At 43.2% G+C, this 20,389-nt stretch overlaps 1 protein-coding gene across 2 annotated transcripts in view; it reads left to right on the top strand.

Moving 5' to 3' along the window:
• The first annotated feature begins 6,132 nt into the window (after nucleotides 1–6,132).
• Nucleotides 6,133–20,389, top strand: part of LOC119363820 (187-kDa microtubule-associated protein AIR9-like) — a 15,938-nt gene continuing 1,681 nt past the window's right edge. The window contains exons 1-35 of one of the 2 annotated variants that reach the window (XM_037629186.1): nucleotides 6,133–6,285; nucleotides 6,972–7,750; nucleotides 7,844–7,909; nucleotides 8,115–8,180; nucleotides 8,282–8,353; nucleotides 8,433–8,498; nucleotides 8,600–8,662; nucleotides 8,736–8,801; nucleotides 9,109–9,208; nucleotides 9,657–9,758; nucleotides 10,209–10,432; nucleotides 11,002–11,116; nucleotides 11,639–11,759; nucleotides 12,020–12,192; nucleotides 12,279–12,411; nucleotides 14,199–14,299; nucleotides 14,371–14,418; nucleotides 14,537–14,721; nucleotides 14,835–14,952; nucleotides 15,420–15,547; nucleotides 15,724–15,892; nucleotides 16,237–16,355; nucleotides 16,468–16,636; nucleotides 16,802–16,886; nucleotides 16,974–17,047; nucleotides 17,155–17,274; nucleotides 17,508–17,694; nucleotides 17,789–17,910; nucleotides 17,998–18,205; nucleotides 18,597–18,670; nucleotides 18,751–18,889; nucleotides 18,973–19,154; nucleotides 19,393–19,548; nucleotides 19,645–19,776; nucleotides 20,073–20,131. In XM_037629186.1, coding sequence (XP_037485083.1) covers nucleotides 7,070–7,750; nucleotides 7,844–7,909; nucleotides 8,115–8,180; nucleotides 8,282–8,353; nucleotides 8,433–8,498; nucleotides 8,600–8,662; nucleotides 8,736–8,801; nucleotides 9,109–9,208; nucleotides 9,657–9,758; nucleotides 10,209–10,432; nucleotides 11,002–11,116; nucleotides 11,639–11,759; nucleotides 12,020–12,192; nucleotides 12,279–12,411; nucleotides 14,199–14,299; nucleotides 14,371–14,418; nucleotides 14,537–14,721; nucleotides 14,835–14,952; nucleotides 15,420–15,547; nucleotides 15,724–15,892; nucleotides 16,237–16,355; nucleotides 16,468–16,636; nucleotides 16,802–16,886; nucleotides 16,974–17,047; nucleotides 17,155–17,274; nucleotides 17,508–17,694; nucleotides 17,789–17,910; nucleotides 17,998–18,205; nucleotides 18,597–18,670; nucleotides 18,751–18,889; nucleotides 18,973–19,154; nucleotides 19,393–19,548; nucleotides 19,645–19,776; nucleotides 20,073–20,131 — 4,623 coding nt within the window. In that variant the 5' untranslated portion in view covers nucleotides 6,133–6,285; nucleotides 6,972–7,069. Of the gene's footprint in view, nucleotides 6,286–6,971; nucleotides 7,751–7,843; nucleotides 7,910–8,114; nucleotides 8,181–8,281; nucleotides 8,354–8,432; nucleotides 8,499–8,599; nucleotides 8,663–8,735; nucleotides 8,802–9,108; nucleotides 9,209–9,656; nucleotides 9,759–10,208; nucleotides 10,433–11,001; nucleotides 11,117–11,638; nucleotides 11,760–12,019; nucleotides 12,193–12,278; nucleotides 12,412–14,198; nucleotides 14,300–14,370; nucleotides 14,419–14,536; nucleotides 14,722–14,834; nucleotides 14,953–15,419; nucleotides 15,548–15,723; nucleotides 15,893–16,236; nucleotides 16,356–16,467; nucleotides 16,637–16,801; nucleotides 16,887–16,973; nucleotides 17,048–17,154; nucleotides 17,275–17,507; nucleotides 17,695–17,788; nucleotides 18,206–18,596; nucleotides 18,671–18,750; nucleotides 18,890–18,972; nucleotides 19,155–19,392; nucleotides 19,549–19,644; nucleotides 19,777–20,072; nucleotides 20,132–20,389 lie in introns of both variants that reach the window. The other variant, XM_037629185.1, reaches the window with a different exon arrangement.

Below are 20,389 nucleotides of genomic sequence, written 5' to 3'. Positions count from 1 at the left end.
CTAGGGAGTCCGAATAGGACAAGGAGGAGGGGGTGGCGCCCCCTTCCCTTTCCCTCCCCCTCTCCTTCCTATTCCCTCCGGTGGAAAAAGGAAAAAACGGGGCCGAATCCTACTTGGACTAGGAGTCCAAGTAGGACCCCCCATGGCGCGCCCCTCCTGGCCATCGGCCTCTCTCCCCCCTCCTTTATATACGTGGGCAGGGGGCACCCCGAAGACACATCAATTGTTCTCTTAGCAGTGTGCGGTGCCCCCCTCCACAGTTTACTCCTCCGATCATAGCGTCGTAGTGCTTAGGCCAAGCCCTGCACGGATCACATCACCAACACCGTCACCATGCCGTCGTGCTGACGGAACTCTCCCTCGACCATCTACTGGATCAAGAGTTTGAAGGACGTCATCGAGCTGAACGTGTGCTGAACACGGAGGTGTCGTACTTTGGTACTTGGATCGATTGGATCGTGAAGACTTTCGACTACATCAACCGCGTTAACCTAACGCTTCCGCTTTTGGTCTACGAGGGTACATGGATACACTCTCCCCCTCTCGTTGCTATGCATCTCCTAGATAGATCTTGCGTGATCGTAGGAATTTTTTTGAAATTGCATGCTACGTTCCCAACACTTTTGCAGCGCAAAAGTTTCTTCATTGAGGACTATTCTTGTGTGTTATGTCACAAACATGATTTAGAGACTAGAGACCACCTTTTCTTCCATTACCTCTTTGCCAAGATCTGTTGCTCATATCCGTGTCCAACTTGCGCTCCTACTCATCAAGGCTTGCAGACAGAGATTGAGCACCTAAAACCCTTTTGGCTCTGCCTTTCTCTCTTGAATTATCCTTGTTTGTTAGGCAATCTGGACAACTCAAAACAATTTTATCTTTGTCTACTCTAGTGGGATATTGTTCTACTCTAACGGTACGGGTTTCCTTAGCTAATTCATTCATCATTTTTAATGCTTCCTCTATCGAAGACCCTAACTTATTGAAGTGGTTATGCATCTTATTATTAATTTTCCTCTAACTTTTAAATACTTGGCATATTATTTTTTTCTCATGTCCAATCCCCGCATAAGATGCTCCAACGTTATTTCTGTTTTATTGACCTTTATTTGTGGGGCTCCATCTAGATTTTCCATAGCATAAAAAGCATCTAGGGTGTGACTACCCAAGAAATTTCCTCTTGTTATTGTATCTAGAACGAATCTATACCAAGTAGTAATGCCAACATAAAAATTCCTAAGAAGTATTGTGGTAGATTGCTTATGAGTAGACCTATTTTGAGCGTCATGTATTCTATACCAATAATCTTTTAAACTTTCTCCACCTCTTTGTTTGAAATTAAGCACTTCTAGCTCAGGTGTGATAAAAACAAGTGAAGAACTAGACATGATTACAAACTAGAACAAAAGTAGCAACTACGATTTTTATGGCCTTTTTAGAAATTTTCTGGGCAAGCAAAGATGCAAGCAAACAAGAAAAAAAGTAGCTAAGCAAGATAGATAACAAGAATGTAATGTGGTAGTATGAAGAACCTGTTTGTTTGACAGGAAACTCCCCGAAAATGGTGCCAAAAATCTTGCTTGCTCTCTCGTAAGAGTGGTTGGGTAAACCCGTGTGAAGTAACCTAGCAATAGGTATTTTCCTAAATAGAGAAAGAAGGTTTATTGAACTAGAAGGAGTTCTTTCAGCAAACAAACCACTGGTACCTGCACACAAAACATATCACAAACTTGCCCCCAACACGTTAAGATGGTTGTCAAGCTTCTTGTCTTGTCAGTTATAAGATTAAGTTGCGCAGTATGGTACAAATTGATAGGTAAATAAAATGGTACAACAAATAATAGTAATTTTGATGAAGATTCCAGTAATGGAGAATAAACCCAGGGGGCATAGGTTCACTAGTGGCATCTCTCATAAGCATAATTGTGTAGGGTGGTGAACAAATTAGAGTTAGTCAATTTAATTGCAATATTAATATTTATGACCATGACAATTCATCTTATAATCTCATATAAGCATTATGTCTGTGATATGTAGATCGTCATGCAACTGCATCTACTACTAATACTCCACCCCAAGACCGCTATCCAGAATGCATCTCGAAGTATTAAGTTCATGATAAATAGATCATTGCAATAAGCAAGATGACATAAATTTAGATAGTAAAATATCTAGCAATATGGCAAGAAACCATCATCTTATTCTTAGTGGCAACAATACAATACATGTCTTTTCCCTTTATGTTATTGGGGCACCGCAAGGTTAGAACCCACAACAATGCACAACTCCCTATGAATAAACTACTCATCAAACTTGGCCAAAGAAGACAAATGGGTCAGAGAACATACAAAGCTATTCAATTATACAACAAAAAAACTCAAAAGTTTCAATTGATTTCAATGATCAGTCTGATCATAAAGTGACAATTCATCATATCCTAACAAACACACTACCAATTACATTAGTTTGATCACGATCATGTGAGGCGGCTCACGATAATGTGGTATTGAAGAACAAGAGAGAGAATATGACATCTAGCTACAACTATGGACGTAAGGTCCTAAAGGAACTAGTCACACATGATCATGGAGGGAATAAGGTTGATGAAGAAGCCTCTGACAATGGATTCCCCCTCCGACAGAGTGTTGGAACATGCTTTCAGATTGGATCTCCTCGGAACAAGAACTTGTGGGCGGAAAAAAATTGGTACCGAGGGTTTCGCTAATTATGAGATTTATAGGCGAAAGAATGGAGCTAAGATGTTCACAGGGGGGCCATGCAGCCTAGGGGTGCGGGTCAACCCTTGGCCGCACCCCTACCCGCGTGGGGCCCCTATGGGGCCTCTCGTCTAGCTTCGGTGCTTTCCGAACTTTTCTTGTGGAGAAAAAAATCGTATTAAATCCCGATGGCATTTTGACCCTCACAGATATTGATTTTGTGAAAAATCAAAAACCTGTATAAAACAATAACCGACTCTCGGCACTAAATTAATGGTTAGTTCAGAAAAATAATAAAAACTGGTATAAAAGGTATTCAAAAGCAATAATACAATAGCATGAAATAATAATAAAAATATAAATACGTTTGTGACGTATCAAGAATCAGGTGTAAAGTAGTTTCCATCAACGTCAAATGCCCCCATGGCTTGATCCTATTCAGCACTCTCGATGACACTTGATCGATCCCTTGAAATTGAGAACATGCTCTTCCGCATGCTCTGCGTTTGCAAAGACTGCCTGCATCATCACCGTTTCATCCGCATAGTCCACCTTATCGGACGACTCAACGTAGTGCTCGTATACGTAGCCCATGTCTGAATTCATTGCTTCGAAGAAGAGACAATAAATTAGCATGACCACCAAACACTTGTGGGGCGTGGTTTGACCCCCTACGGGGCTGATAGTACCTGCGCGGCGGATGAACAAGAGGTGTGGACCGACGGCGAAGGACAAGTGGCATGGTGATTGGGTGTAGCGGTGGAGGTCGCGGAGATCCGTAAAGGGTTTGGCGGGCGATCAGTGTGATAGAGTGTCACTGTGAGCCAGGGAGTAAGCTGTCACAGAGAAAAAGGAAGGATGAAGACATGAGTCGAGATGAGGTTTTGGTGGGCCATGGCGTCCCGGACTCCTGTAGAGCGTCTCTAATTTGTTTTCGGTTTGTGAAAGAACAGAGTCTGAATTGTTCCACACACCAATACAAAATGACTTTGCATGACAAACTGCGTCTGAACAAGTTGGGATATGCCCAACTCCAGCGTGCTACCCCATACTGTCCGTTTGGAGTAAAACGAACAAATCAGACGGCCCAGCGCGCGACGGCTTGGACCCATCTGGTCCATTTTGTGTCCGGGCCGACCCATTTCGAGCGCAAACATGCGCGCGATTTGGGTCGCGGTGGAGGGCAAACGAATGCCTCGTTCGTCCGCGTCGAGGCCGCGTGGCAGGCGGCCACCTACCTCCCACCGCCCGACATAAATGCGCACGCGCGGTCGGCCCCACCTGTCATCCGCCTAGCGAACGGTCGATTTCCTTCTTAAATGGGGAAGCCTGGACCGACCGTCATCTACCCCCCACTCGAGCCCTTGCTGCCTCCTCGAAACCAACACCCCAAACCCTAGCCTCTCCCCGTCCCCGATCTCGCCGGCCGGCCACCTCGCAGCCATGGGCTTCTGGAACCACGGCCACAAGGGCAAGCACGACCATGAGGCTAGCTCGTCGTCAGGTCGCCGCCGCGGCTCCGTGAAGGAGGAGTCTGCATCACCGCCACCGCGTCGGACCCCCGCGCCTACCCCATTCACCGTCGGCCCTACGGCCGGCGACGAGCGCGACCGGCAGTACATCACCGCGGATGTGTGTCGCCGTTATTGGCAGATGAGGACGCCGCTCCCCTGGAGCGACGTGCACCTGTCCAATAACTGGCACTTGTCCGCGGATCGGGTGTCGATCCCGCCGGTGCCTGTGAGCGGCCGTGCGCGCTGCGAGGAGGTTGATCACCGCCGCCGCCTCCTCCCCGACGACCTGTACTACGACGCCAGGTACGCCCCAGACTCCACCCTCTGGGACACTTGGTTCCAGGACGGGCACGACATGAGGCGCGCCTCGTTTTTCGCCGGCACCTCCTCGGGGCCGCGGCGGCCACGTGAGCGCCGTGCAGCGCGTGCTCCCCAGGTGCGCGGGCGCACACGGGTGCGCGGCCTCATGCCCACGCCGTCGCTGTCGCCTTCACCGTCGCCGTCTCCGTCTCCACCACCACCACCTCGCATGACAGTGGAGGAGGAGGCTCGGCTCATGCAGCGTGTCATGGAGGACTCCATGCGCACGCACGATGAGCGCCAATGGGAGGGCCTCGAGGAGATGATGGCCCTCTCTGCGGCCGGCGACGTCGCATCCCCGAGCTGGAGATGGTGAAGGCGGAGGCGTGATGGAGGAGGAGCCGGTGGCCGCGTTCCATCCGGGCCTGGTGGGCCAGCAATGGAGCTGGTCGTGCACGGCTTCGGAGATGGCCGACACCGTGGGGGACGTGAACTGGTGCCCCACGCCGCCGCGGTCACCGGAGCGGGAGGCCTCGCCACGGGAGGAGGTGATGCAGGCACCTCTGACCTCCCAGCGCGTCTCCGTCTACCACGCACCGCCGTCCCATCTCTGGACGCCGCCGGACTACGTCGACCTCGTCAGCGATGACGACGACAACGACGGCCGCTGAAGACGGCGACGGGCACGGCAGAAGTGCGCGAGGGGCGTTTTCTCTCTCAGTTTTTTATGTTAATTATGGCAATGTGAATCGTGGAACTGGGCCGTTTTGTGGTCGTAAACCCCCTAATTAAGTTTATGTTTTTATGTTTGCGTTTGTTATATATTTTTCCGCATTTTATTTTAGGTTTTTGCATTTTTTTTAATCACATCCATCCCGAACATGATTTGGGGTGCGGCCACCCGTTGGGCGCACCGACAACCCAAGCGACCCAAAGGACATGGGCCGCCCCATTGCCGCCTCAAACGGACAAAAACAGGCCAAAACGGACGTCCGTTTGAGGTCGCGCGCTGGAGTTGACTTAACCTAGGGCATGTTCGTCAATCGACCGCTCCAAGAAATACGTGAATCTGCAGAACATCACTTTCTTCACTCCGTGTTTTCTGCGCTGGAGTTGGCCTTAACATAGGGCATGTTCGAAAATCGACCGCTCCAAAAAATACGTGAATCTGCGGAGCATCTCTTTATCCACTCCGTGTTTTCATCTGAAGCTCGGGGTCGTGCGGAGTGGCGAGACTCCGAACCGGCCGCTAGTTGGAGACTACTCTCACGAAACTCAACGCCGCTCCGAAGTGCCAGCGGCCGGCTGGGCCCCGCGACAGAACCCCTACGCCGGCGTCGGCGGGATTTTACAGGTAAGCACCCCCATCCCTTGACGTCTAATTCTCAGGAGCCCGAGGCTCAAAGCGAAAAAAGCTGAACAATTTTCGAAGCGCCCGGGCGGGGCCCAGACCAAAGCGCGGAGAGCGGGACCGGGACCAAACCCAGCCCGGCAACCTTTTATTTTTCGAGTTTATGCATCCGGCCCCCGGAAACTGTCGATAATTATATGGACCGGCTCGCTTTGGTTCGCTTGACCCCCTCGGATACTCTTCCCCGGCTGCTGCTGTCTATTGTATGCCTCCGCTCTTCCACTCCTCTTCTCTTCTTCGTCTCCCGCCGCCTACCACCTCGCACGCTCCTGGCGGCATTGGCCGAAGCCCGAAGGGGAGGCAGGGCCGGCGGCTGGGCTCGGCTCCGGCTACGACAGGGGAGGTGAGCTGAGAGGGACTGACCCCTTGCCTGCCCGCTGCTCGGTCTTTTTCCCCTGGAAATTCCTGATGTTTTTTCTTTCGGATTGAGTTTTTAACTTTCGAGCCGCAGTTCTGAGTGACTGGTGGTTTGAGAGTCTAGGGCCTGGTTATTTATCCAAGTATTTGGCCTGGGGGCTCGCCGGCGGTGATTTCCGGCGGGCGTTTCGGTCGCCTTCTCGCCGAACCAGTGCTGGAGGTTTATGCGCATTCACTACTGCTCGCTAGGGTTCTAGGAGCGTTTTGGCGGCGTTGTTTGAGCCTTTTTTTTACCACTTTTGGTGTTTCGCCATCTCGGACGAAATTTTGTTTCTGTTTTGAATTCCGGCCTCAAACTTACTGCTGCTACACGTTTCTTCCTGACCTTTAAAAGTTTTCTTTTTCGAGAAATGAGCTTTAAAAGTTTCGCATATTTTGGTACGACGTCGTGATTGCACGATTTTTCCGTCTGATTGGTACTAGCTCGCGTCACACCCTTGGTCATTTCCGTTGAGGCGTTGACGAATTCGGCCACTATTTCAATTTCTGAACTGGCGTACAGGCTCCATGCCAAGGGAATCTGCGTTTTTTGTATTGAATTGTTAAGCAATTTGCTGACCCTTTCATCCCTGTCACACTAATTGGGTGTTTGCCTGTCTCTTTGCAATCCAGCTCACTCATGTGTTCAGTTGCCAAGAGGTTGTTGGCTTGACTGACTATTAACGCATTGGAGGTGAACCCGGTTGAGGCCTTTATCCTGCTCGTCGGGAATGGAAGCTCCACCGGAGGCACCAAAGCCGGCAGATGCTAAACCGGTGAAACCTCGACCATCTGCACCCACTGCCAGGATTGCGTCTTCGTCGGTCAAGAAGCGGGCTGATGTTACCTCGGCACAGTTGAATGTGTCCCGGTCTTCGTTGATGAAGCCTACCTCTACCGTGACCGCTGGTTCGGTGCAGAGAAGAAGCAGCACCGGAACTGCCGGGAAGCAACAGGAGAATGGGAGCTCAGTTGTTGCTAAGAAGGTTAGTCCTTCGCTGTCGGATGCGGCCAAGAGGAGTAAACCGGTGTCAGTCCCCACTGTTAGTTCCAGACCTTCACTGGAGAAGAGAACATCTTTGGTGTCTGAGAGGACCAAGGTAGATTCGGTGAAGAAGCCTTCTGTTAAGGCATCGCCAACTTCAACACTGAACAAGGTCCCATCCTTGACAGAGAGCTCCAATGGCAGCAGCACGACTGCCAGTTCCAGGAGAATGGCATCAAATGCTTCTCTGCACTCACCACGGTCCTCTTCAGTGACAAGCAGTGTCACAAAGAAATTGGGTTCTCGGACGTCATCGGGGGACAAGGGTTCTTCTGTGTTGAGCCGGAGGAAGAGTTCGACTGCTGATAGTCGTGACTCACGGTTTATGATGCTGCCACAGGTGGATCTGAAGGCTAGCGATGAAGTGGTTAGTGTTGCTTTTCTGCTTGTTTATCAATAACCAAGATGATTGCATCATGTGGTTGTTTTCTTCCATCCAACATATTTTCTGCTGCTACAGAGACTGGATTCAAGAGGTCACAGGGTTCGTAGTCTGAAACAGTTGAGATTAACACCTAAACTTGAGGTAAAGTGCATTCAGCCTCTCATTTTCTGTTTTCCAGCATGTAAAACTCGCAGCTTTTTGTGCTTTTGAATAACTAGAGAGAAACAATCTTGTTAATTTGTATGGTAGTTGCTAAACTTAGCAAGTGTGCAAAGATATATACAACCAGCATTGCTTATGCAATGTCATGGATAAAATGACTGCTAATTATATTTCTTGTTTCTAGTTTGTGTATCTACGGGACAATCTGTTATCAAGTTTGGAGGGCATTGAGATACTCAACGGCGTAAAGGTATCCCCTCATTCCCTTTTTATTGACCATCCTTCATCTTCATGTGCAATATTTTTGTTGATTCTGGTTTTGCTGTGCTATGTGTTTCATAATATTTCCAGGTTCTTGATTTGAGCTTTAATGACTTTAAGCTCCCTGGGTTTGAGCCTCTTGAGAATTGCAAAGTCCTCCAGGTTTGTGCTTCCCCAGTCATATTCACTGAACACATAGAAGGCTCATGTGCACTAATTTTATTTATACTGAACTATGTAGCAACTTTATCTTGCTGGAAATCAAATAACTTCACTTGCCAGCCTTCCCGAATTTCCTAACTTGGAGGTATGGTAATGTTGTCAACTTAGTCTTAGCAGTTAACAGTCGATCATTTACTTATTTTGACAAAGCTAAATCTCAGCCTCGTATTTCTCTTGCTGCACCAGTTCCTTTCTGTCGCTCAAAATAGGTTGAAGTCACTCTGTATGGCCAGCCAGCCTCGACTTCAAGTGAGTTTGCTGATTTTGTCTGACTTGAACATAATTAAATAAGCTAGTTAGACCTGACTTTGTTTTTGTATAGGTGTTAGCAGCCAGCAGAAATAGAATATCAACTTTGAGGGGATTTCCACATTTACCTTCTCTGGAGGTAGTTTTTCCTCAGTTTTAGTTATAAGTAATTTACATTGCTTATTTTCTTATCAAGCTAGGTTATATCAGCATGTATCTCCGTAACTTAGATGGTAGCCTTTAACTTGATGTTGTTGAACCTTATATGCGACAATGGAGCAATTCACTTCACTCTTGATGATGATATGATGTTCGCACGAACACTTGGAACCTGAATTTTATGTATAAGAATTATTCAAATATATGAAATTGCTCAAGAGTATTGTTGCATGAAGATTTAGCATAGTTGGCTCACATGTGCTATATTAAACTCAAATTGCCTTCAGAGTTTACGTGTGGAGGAGAATCCACTTCTTGAGATGCCTCACTTGGAAGCTGCTTTGATTTTGCTTGTAGGCCCTACTTTGAAAAAATTCAACGACCGAGGTATGCCCAAACATGCTTTTCACTGTCTTGCGTAGTTACTAATTTTGATTGGCCAGTCTAATAAGAAATAGCTGTCTTGATGTCTGATCTTAAGCTTATTGCTGTGGTAAAATCTCATTCAATTGGGTTATCGTTACTCTGCATGAAAAAGCAGGTGATGATGTTACTTGAGATATTTCCAGACAAACCACTTTCCATTTTCTTTTCCTTGAAAATGTCGCCATACGAATAGTTTTCTTTTTATGCTGAGAGTTGAGGTAGCTCAGTGTCAATTCTTTGTTGGCATGCATAGTAGGGACATGACTGCTGTGATCTTCTGTTGATAAATTGATCAATCATGTGTAGTGCTGCATTGTTTGTGTTGGATAAGTATAGATGTTTGGTGTGACCTGAATATTTTCTAATTACACTAAGATTTTTCATATTCTGAAGTGTGAATTTGATGCAGATCTGAATCCCACCGAGGCTGAGGTTGTGAAGCAATATCCTGCTCATACAGCTATTTGCATTCGTGATGGTTGGGAATTTTGCTCCCCTGAACTTGCTGCTGGTATGATTTTACTGCACAGAAACTTTGTTTGTTGACTTCTTTTGTCGTTGTTAACACATTTTCGAAGGATTACATTTTAGACTTTTAGTATAATCTGTATTCCTTAAAGACATGTGTTTGGTTAGACACACGTCTTTATGCTAGTGCATGATGCCAAAGGATTGTGTGTCAGAGTGGTCAACCTGGCGTTGCTTCTCAAGGCATGTCATTTTTTCCTTTTTGAAGAAGGGAATTTGAATTTTAATGCATGGTACTTTTGTGAATAATACTAGGTTTCATGTTTTTTAGGTCTTCTTTGTTCTCATGAATAAAACATAGGCAGCATGCCAAGGCTTGATGTGACTTCATGAACTAAAGCTATATGATACATATTTGTTACCTGGTTCTTGACTTCTTTAGTATCCTTGATAGCCTAATTGCACATTTTTTTTGTTTTAATTCCATGAACAGATTCAACATTCTCCTTCCTGCTTGAGCAATGGAAGAATAAATTGCCCTCGGACTACATAGTGAAGACAGCTTATGTTGACCATCCATTTGAAGAAGACCCCTGTCATTGCCATTTTAGCTTCACAAATCTTAGTAGTGAAGGTAAACTAGTCCTCAAATACCAATGGTTTCTAGGTGGCAAGACACCGACAGGTTTTGTGCCTATTCCTGAAGAATTAAGCGAGGTACAAATACTCCTCCTAAAGTTATTTGCGTTGTAAAGATCTGGCGTTTCAGACCTTTTTGTAGTTTGTACGGTCATCCATGGTGTTTTTGTTTATCCCAACTACCCGTTTCAGCTAGCGCTTCGCTCAATATTAACCAGCACCGGTTGATAGACCTTAAGAATGCAAAAGTAACCTTTATATTAGGGCTGCACACCAAGATTGTCAAACATGATTGACGCCAGCAGTTAGGCACTTCCGTCCTTTTGCTCCTTGTCCATTAAAATTACCTAAAACTAAAAGTACTGAATAGATCGCCATTACATGCGGGTGGATAAGAAATATTAACCACAAACTTGCATCATACAAAATTAGGACCAAATTAATGGCTCGATTAAAACCCTTGCCTCCAGAGTGCACATATTATCTTCCGCAATTTGCATTTTCATCTATCATCCACTTCAACCTTATTTTCTCTGCTATTGTATTTTGCAAGTTTCATGTCTCTACTAGTTTTCTATAGTTCTACCAGTTTTGCCATGCTACCATCCTTTTCCAATTCTAAACTCCTGCTATATGTAAAATCTAAGGTGTACTGGCCGAAGAGGGAGGATATTGGAAGATGTTTGAAAGTTGAATGCACTCCAGTACTGAATGATGCTGAATTCGCGCCCATCTTTGCTGTATCTTTACCTGTTTTTCCAGGTATATCAAACAACTCACTGAATATTAATAATAATTGATTCTGATTTCTAGTAATTCTATAATTGGCGCCAATTTTGCATGTAGTAAGTTAGATAAAATGTTTGTACTTAATTATGGGGCCCCTTCAGTAAAACTCCTCCGAAGCTTTATTTGCCTTGCTGCAAGATTTCTAGCTTTTTTCTTTCTTGTGAGAGTAGAAATAGTTTTTCCCTCTGTTAGTACTTGTGCACAAATAATTGCCTTTAGCAGCCATTATTTTGGCATACTAGACAAGAGTACCCTGTATTATCCATTAACACAATGCTCTTATGGGTGGTCAAACAGTGTGCTACTCTACTACTCCCTCCGTCCGGAAATACTTGTCATCAAAATGAAAAAAAGGGGGTGTATCTAGACATATTCTAGTTTTAGATACGTCCATTTTTATCTATTTTGATGACAAGTATTTTCGGACGGAGGGAGTATATGGTGGCACAGCACTACATAGTTCAAAGGTTTTCTTATTCCGTTTCTGTTTACCAGGGACTGGATATCCAAAGGTTATCAATCTAACAGTAAATGGTGAACTAGTAGAAGGAAATGTACTCAAGGGTGTTCCTCAGATTGCTTGGTGTGGTGGGACACCAGGGAAAGGTGTTGCAAGGTTTGTTTACCTCTTTACCCTACTAACTTCTACCATCTTTATTTGCTTAAATGAACATTTTATCAAATGCTTTTATTTCCCTTGCTATTTTTCTTATACTCTCTTATCCATATTACTTGTCTTAAATTTGTCTAGATACAGATGTATCTAACATTTTTGTGTTAGATACATCTGTATCTAGACAAATCTAAGACAAGTAATATGGATCGGAGGGGGTAGTAAGGAATGCCATTGACTTGTTAAATCTCTTTTGGGTCTAGTTGGTTGAGGCGAACATGGAACGGCAATGCTGTAATAGATGGAGCCGAAGGGATGGAATATCAGCTAACTATAGATGATATTGATTCAAGTTTGGTATTTATGTACACGCCTGTTACGGAAGAAGGCGTTAAGGGGGAGCCACAATGCACAATGACAGATTTTGTAAAGGCTGGTAAATACTTTTCTCTGCAATCCTCTTGGTTGCCCCTGTCCCTTACTCTCTTGATTCTTAAATGTTCGTCTATGACATTATTTCAGGCACACCATCAGTTAGCAATGTACACGTTGTTGGAGATACTGTTGAAGACAACACAATCAAAGGAAACGGAAAATACTTTGGTGGCAAAGAGGGACTTAGCAAATTCCAATGGTTCAGAGAGAAGGAAAATGGGTATGCGCCATTTTTGTGGGATCATTGTATATATTGAATATAAAGTATAGATCACCTTTTGTGTATATATGGTTTAGATCTTTCATGACAGCCAAGCATTGCACTCGTTACAACTATTACCAATCTGTGTCTTGACCACTTATTCTGCTTACGCAATGAGGTTTTTCCTGTATGCCATTGTCATGAGCGCAGACCCACTTCCTAGTAGAGATCAAGTAGTGTGGGCCTTAAGCCAATTAAACATAAGGATGAAAGGGTTGTCCTCTGTAGAGATTAGATATGATTTCATCTGTTAATATTAGTTGCTCAGGGCTAAGAGAGCCATCTATATAAATAATCATGTATTGGTATTGATCATGGAATGAATGAGAGTATGAACTAGTACAACTCTAATCCCAGTCCGTCCCTTCTATCCCTTCCCAACCTGCGAGATGGCCAGCCTACCCTCGGTCCTCGCTTCTTGGAGCATTACATCCGGTCCATTCCTGTCAGCTTCATCGGTCTTGGGCCCAGTACCAAATTTAGCTTTTGACAACCAACAACAACAACAACAACAAAACCTTTAGTCCCAAACAAGTTGGGGTAGGCTAGAGGTGAAACCCATAAGATCTCGCAACCAACTCATGGCTCTGGCACATGGATAGCAAGCTTCCACGCACCCCTGTCCATAGCTAGCTCTTTGTCGATACTCCAATCCTTCAGGTCTCTCTTAACGGACTCCTCCCATGTCAAATTCGGTCGACCCCGCCCTCTCTTGACATTCTCCGCACGCTTTAGCCGTCCGCTATGCACTGGAGCTTCTGGAGGCCTGTGCTGAATATGCCCAAACCATCTCAAACGATGTTGGACAAGCTTCTCCTCAATTGGTGCAGATTAGATTTTGGGTAATTTCATCTCCATAAGAGTGGCTGAGTTTTTACGTTGGCTCGCCAAGCCTATCACAACCCTCCTCCTTTACCCGGGCTTGGGACCGGTTATGTTGAGACAACATAGGCGGAGTTAGCTTTTGACAACCAGTTCCAGGAAATTTATGTGTAGCCAAACAAAAACGACCAAGACTTTATTTTCAATTTGGACAGAAATAGTAGATCTTAATAAGATTCCAAGGAAAGGTCTTTGGTTGAGCGTTTGTACTTTCCTCCTGGGAGCACCCGACAAGTTTTCTTCTGTAAATGTTTCCTTATCCTTCTGAAGCAAAATAATATTTTGATTTGTCCTATGCCTTGGTTAACTACTTAGGTTCAACCGTTCAACTGAACTTTGCAACCACATAAGCCGACCAGGCTTATCTCGTCTCTTACGAAATAGCAATTCAGGAATTGGTATGCCTTCTGAGAATCTGGACTGCTAAAACCAAATCTTACATGGTCATGTACGATGTCTAAGGTATCATTCTTATGTTGTCACTAGGAAGATCCTACTTACACCACCCATTGTGTCTGAACAGATCTTTTGGTCTGAATGGTCAGTAGATGCCTTTACATAGCCAGATTAAATAGACCGAACATTATTGGACTGTGGTTGTACCAATAGAATGTAATTTTGATGCCCCTTGCTGCCGACATCTTCATTTCTGATGTTGGCCTCTAGGCACCTAGGACTGGGAGTTTCCACCATTTTAAGAGCAATATTTCACAACTGAATGTAAACTTATAAACTAAATAAGAAATATGAAAGAATGATTTATCTTTAGTTGCTCTGGTTGAGCACTAGTCTAGCACCACACACAATGTGTAGAAATTCATGTAGTATGTTATTTATGGAAACAACTACTTGATTTCGTGCAGTGGATTTCTTCTAGTGCTGTCGAATAGCACACAATACACACTAACCAAGGAGGATGTGGGCTGGTGCCTCAAATTTGTATATACTCCTATCAATCTTGAAGGTCCGTTCGACTGTCCACTGTTTGTGTGAATTGATATTTTGTTATACTAAATTATATTAGTGTCTTTCCAGGTCAGGAGGGTGAAGTTGCTTTCGCCATAACAGAGGCAGTAAGGAAAGGTAGCAACTAATGACGTTTGTGCCCATTTTGCAGTTAAAGTGTTAATGTTTCTGTGCTTTACAATAATGTTGCTATTAGCTTTGTGATCACTTTGCTTTACTTCCCTTGCTTGGTTAGCTCCTCCGAAAGTCTTCGATTTGAAGATTATTGGTGAAGCAAGAGAAGGAAGCAAGGTATCTGTTACTGCTACCGTCACAGGTGGAACTGAAGCATCCAGCAGGGTTCAGTGGTTCAAAGCATCTTCATCTGAATTTGTGAATGACCATGAGCTTGAAGCCCTTTGTACATCTAAAGTCTCCAAGGTATGTTAAATTTTGTTGTCTACTTCTCTCGGTGTTGCAGCATTACTGAACCCGTAGTCATGTTTTTAATAGAGATATGGTGAGTTACATTCTCTTTGTGAATTTTATGCTAGACATTCCGCATTCCTCTTGGTGCTGTTGGATGTTATATTGTTGCAAAGTTTACTCCTGTGGGACCTGATGGCGAAATGGGTGCACCAGCCTATGCTATATTAGGTGATGTTGTGGAAAGTAAGTTCATGCTCTGTCAAACTCAACTATTTTGCCCTAAATACCATTTTGTGTTCACACTTTTGATAAGGATGAATATTCTGTTCACAACTCTCACCAGTGGCCATTTGTAGTTTTGCTACCAGTTCATTATCTGCCCCCACTTCAATACTAAATTTATGAATGGTAGATGACCTAATTCATTTATTGAATGGGTGGCTAGAAGTCTTCTACAGTTCCACTGGACTATCTCCAGAAATTTCTTAGCCAGTAGATTTTGGCATTTCTCCTGTTTATTATTGGAATACTGGGAGCATTATATTCATCCAAAACTTTTGTAAGGTCATGAAGTTCCAAATCATTCACTTTTGAGTTTTTGTTTTTATTTGAGCAAATATGAGCATCTTGTGGTTTACCTCTTTGTTCTCGTGCTGTTGCCATTTGTTTCCTAAATTTGACAGCTTGGTTATATTTCTCCTCTGTTGCAGCATTGCCGCCCAGTCTGAACTTTTTGACAGTCACTGGTGAATTCTCAGAGGATCAAATGTTGACTGCATCATATGGGTATATTGGGGGGTATGAAGGAAATAGTCTATACAGCTGGTATCTTCATGAGGTATTGTTATACTTTCTTGTTTGTAACTTAGTTCACACTGATTCTCAGTAAATAGCACTCATCATGCATATTGGACTTCTAGAAATGCATATATTTAGCATATACTCCTTGGGTACTAGCTATGTTCTACCTTTCTTTATGCCACACTGTTGCTCCACTTACAAAAAGTTTGACAGACTGAGGATGATGAAGGCAGCCCACTTTCAGAAGCGTCTGGTTTGCTACAATATCACATTAAAAAGGAAGATGTTGGGAAGTTTGTCTCTTTCAAATGCATACCTATCAGGAATGACGGTATTGTTGGTGAGCCAGGAGTTTTCATGGGAAATGATAGAGTTACACCAGGTGCACATTCCCCTTTCTCCTGAGCAATTTCTCAAATAGGAGATCACTTTATGTGCCAAGCAAGAAGCTGACTGGGTAAATGAAGTAGGATTCTTTACGGATGCCTAATATGCTTTTGCGTCGTGACATGATGCCGAGATTGTATATATGTCAAAAACAAAGGAGTAGAATACTTTCAGTATGCCACTTAATTCTCTTTTGTGGGTTGGTTGCTTTTTTATGGCTGAGTTATCTTTCCTGACTGTAGTTTTGACATAGCCTAGATGTTTACTAACCAATAAAATTCGTCAAACAAAATGATTTCCAATGCACTGACTAATTAAATCTCACTTCGCCTTTAACAGGAAATCCGAAGCTACTTTCTCTTGAACTAAATGGTGAGGCCATTGAAGGGACAACTGTGGTTGCCAATAGAAGATACTGGGGAGGAGAAGAAGGGGACCCGGTATTCCGTTGGGTACTGGTAGGTTCTTATTGAAACACCATTATTGTTTTACATAATGATGAATTGTAACTTCTAACAGATTGGGTAATACCAGTGGCATCCTTAAAAACGAACTTTCTTTTGTCTGTAGACAAGTTCTGATGGAACCCGGAATGAAATTGATGGCGCAACAAGTTCATCATACAGCTTGAAATGTGATGATATTGGCTTCTACGTGTCTGTCTCATGCGAGCCTGTTAGAATTGACGGAGTTCATGGTTCTTTGGTGTCGACAGAAGCAATCGGTCCTATTATTCCTGGTACATGAGCTGACAATTTTATCTCGTGGGAAAATAAGCCCTTTTCTTTAGCGTTTGCTTCTGTACACATGTGCATGTGGACACACATTTCCTCCAATCTATTCATTGATGTAATAGCACTGGCTAGCTAAATGGACCAAAATCCCCTCATATACTTGTTTGCAGGACCACCGGCATGTCGATCACTTGACCTAGCTGGCTCTATGCTTGAAGGTGGCCGGTTGACCTCTCATGCTGAGTATACCGGAGGGTAAGCTACACTGCCAATGGCCCAGGTTATGCCTAATGAAATATACTGGCCGATTGATTTGATTGCTTCTTTTTCTTCTCATTCTAGTATTAAGGGAAACTGCATCCAGCAATGGTTCAGATTACATGATGATGGTAGCAAGGACGAGTTGATTGCCGATGGTCAGTGCACATTAAGTTTCTTTTTAAGGCTTGCGCGCTATCAGATACAGTTGCTGTTTTTTCTCCGTTGGAGCAGAATTAATGTTCAATTGTTTGTCTCTTCTTAGAATGTCTAGATCTTGTTCTAGCTGACGTTGATTGCCGAATAGAGGTTATATTTACACCTGTACGAGAAGATGGAGTGCAAGGATCACCTAAGAGCGTTTCTTCGGATATTATCTTACCTGGTTAGTGCTTCTTCCAAAATGTTCTACTGTTTCCATCAGTGGAGAAGCCTACAGTGCAGAAAGAAAATACCTAGTAGCTTCATTGTTCATTAATCATTACATGGATGGTCCTTTGTGATAATCTGGATCCTGTAGGAAGTAGATATGAATTCAGCTTTGAGCATAGCGTGCCCAAACTCTATACTAATTTTAATCTAAAGCATTGTCTGTTTGTTAATCTACCATTGACACAGGGGAGCCCAAGGGTGTCAGTCTTGTTATACCAGAGTGCATTGAGGACAACGAAATTTCTCCTATAAAAGCCTATTTTGGTGGCAAGGAAGGCACTGGAAAATATACTTGGTTCCGAACTACAGAGAAGCTTGATAACTTGGAACCTGAGCTAGTGGCATCATGTTCAGAAGTTGTCGGAGAAACCTTGTACGTTCTTTTACTGATTGCATCAAGCCTTTTACTTTTGAAGGATTTATGTTAAGAGCTAATTCTTTGTTTGAAATAATGCAATGTCTAACAGATTGTACAAACCTTCATTGGTTGATGTTGGCTTCTACTTGATCCTTTGCTGGGTTCCTACACGATGTGATGGAAAGACTGGCGACCCACTGATGGCTATCACTGATAACCCTGTCATGGCAGGTTGCCATTTGATCTGTTCCTACTTGACGTTGCTATGTATTAAGTATTTACTTCCTGCAGATCCTTACTCTTGTATGAAATTTGCAGCTTTTCCATCTGTTTTGGATGTTAACTTGAAGAAGACAAGTTCAGACTTATACAGTGGAGTAGGCATTTATTATGGTGGATATGAGGGATCAAGCTTGCATAAGTGGTACCGGGAATCTAGTGATGGGACCAGGATTTGTATAGATGGCGCTACTTCAAGTACATATGAAGTGGCAGATGCAGATTACAGCTGCCATCTGTTGTTTGGGTAAATCATTTTAATTAAGTCTATTTTTGTCTTAACACTTTTTATTGGAATAACTTGATGGAATTGTTTATTCTCATCTTAGGTTAGATAATATAGTCCATGTGAAGAAACCTTCGTGGCATGTTATGTTTTTTTTTTTACTAAGTCGTTCTACTGTTTTTCTTCTCAAATATGTTATGATCCGTAATTCACCCAAAAATCATGTTCCAAAGGATTTGTCTGCAGAATGTTGCTTCTGTTGTATATTTCATCGTTCTAACATAAATGACAAAACATCTGATGTACTTCCATTCGAATAAAAAGTAACTATTATGGATAATTTGGTTGAAAATTACCGGGCGTGATCTTTCCTGATGTCTAATATGCAGTATGTGTTTGCAATTCTTGGCAGGTATACCCCTGTTTGTTCAGATGGGGTCATTGGCGAAGAAAAGTTCTCTGAACCATCTGATATAATCTTTCCAGGTAAGCTATACGTCTCTCGACCTATTTGATATATTGCTTCTATGTTCTCATCTTTATGTAACTGAATCTTTCTGTCGCAGAGCAACTCAAAATCGAGACCCTTTCATTCAAAGGAAATCAAGTTGAGAGAGAAACACTTGCTGTAGTTCAGCAAATTCCAAGAAATGAGACTCAAGAGCATATATGGGGTAACTACAAGAAAGAAATAAAATACCAATGGTAAGAAAAGGGATGTAACATGTATATCTTTGGATATACTTTGGTCAATATGTGTATAACATGTACTGTATATCTTTGTGCAGGTTCGCCTCAAATGGATCAGGAGTGGACCTGTCTTTTGAACCTTTGGCTACCGAGTGTTCTCGTTCATACACAGTACGCTTTGAGGATATAGGCCGATGCCTTAAATGTGAATGCATTGTTATTGATGTATTTGGACGATCCAGTGAATCGGTATCAGCTGTGACCTCCCCTATTTTGCCAGGTCTTTTCTACTGCTTATATTTAGATCCAATGTGTTCTTATTTGTTCAATGTGTGCTTCTGCCCTCTCCATTGAAGTTCTTTTGGCTGCTAAAAGTAAATAATAGTTCTTTTAAGGGCTATTGCAATATTTGACCCAAACATGAAGATCAAGTTGCACTTGTATTGTTGATAATTGGTATTCAGTCTCATGCAAAGTTACAGTAATATCTATAATCAGTGGTATTTGTTTTTTAACAGGAATACCAAAAATTGAAAAACTGGAAATTGAAGGAAGAGGTTTCCACACCAACTTATATGCTGTTCGGGGTACCTATAGTGGTGGCAAAGAAGGCAAGAGCAAGATTCAATGGCTTAGGTCAATGGTTGGAAGCCCTGATCTTATCTCCATACCTGGTATGGTTACTTTGTACCTATTTAATTTTTTTTACCCAATCAACTATTCTTCTAGACTTTGACACGATCTTTACCTGCGCTCGACTTCTTGTGCAGGTGAAACTGGAAGGATGTATGAAGCAAATGTTGATGATGTAGGGTATAGACTTGTTGCAATTTACACACCTGTGAGAGAGGATGGGGTTGAGGGACGACCTGTTTCTGCTTCAACAGAGCCGATTGCTGTTGGTACAGTCAAATTACCTACCCCCATCCCTATAGAAAACATACTTACCATCTTTCCCACCAATGTTTTCCTATTACCATTTACTGCAATTTTACTATTTTTGAACTTAAGAATGTAACATGCTTCTATAGAATGGAACATGAACACGTGGCAGTACATACATGTGGTATTTATGATAAATATATTCAATCAGGGAATCATTATTTAAAATCGTCTTGGGCTCTTAGCTATTCTAGTCATTGTTTCCATACACCCTTCACTAGTTTGTCATATTAATTTTCGCTTTCATCTTATTCAGAGCCTGAAATTTACAAGGAAGTAAAACAGAAGCTTGACGACGGTTCTGTCAAGTTTGAGGTGACAACCATTTCTTCTCTTAAATTCTCTTTTTTTCTGTAGTTCAGAGCTAACATGAATAGTTCAATCTCTGTTTGACAAACTGTTAAAATAAGTTTAGTTTCCTATTCACTGTTGCCACTGAGAGATAAGTAACGGTTGTGAACTCTTCCCACTAAATTCTGAGTCTGAGAAAAATTCCATGACGATGATTATTTGTGCTCTCTGGAGCGCATGCTCTCTTTATTTCACAAATTCAAAAACTGACTTGAGAAGTTT

Source organism: Triticum dicoccoides, chromosome 2B (assembly GCF_002162155.2).
Source record: "Triticum dicoccoides isolate Atlit2015 ecotype Zavitan chromosome 2B, WEW_v2.0, whole genome shotgun sequence".
NCBI classification, from domain to species: domain Eukaryota; kingdom Viridiplantae; phylum Streptophyta; class Magnoliopsida; order Poales; family Poaceae; genus Triticum; species Triticum dicoccoides.
Note: the sequence above shows the minus strand (reverse complement) of the source record. Positions and strands in the feature narration are given on the sequence as shown.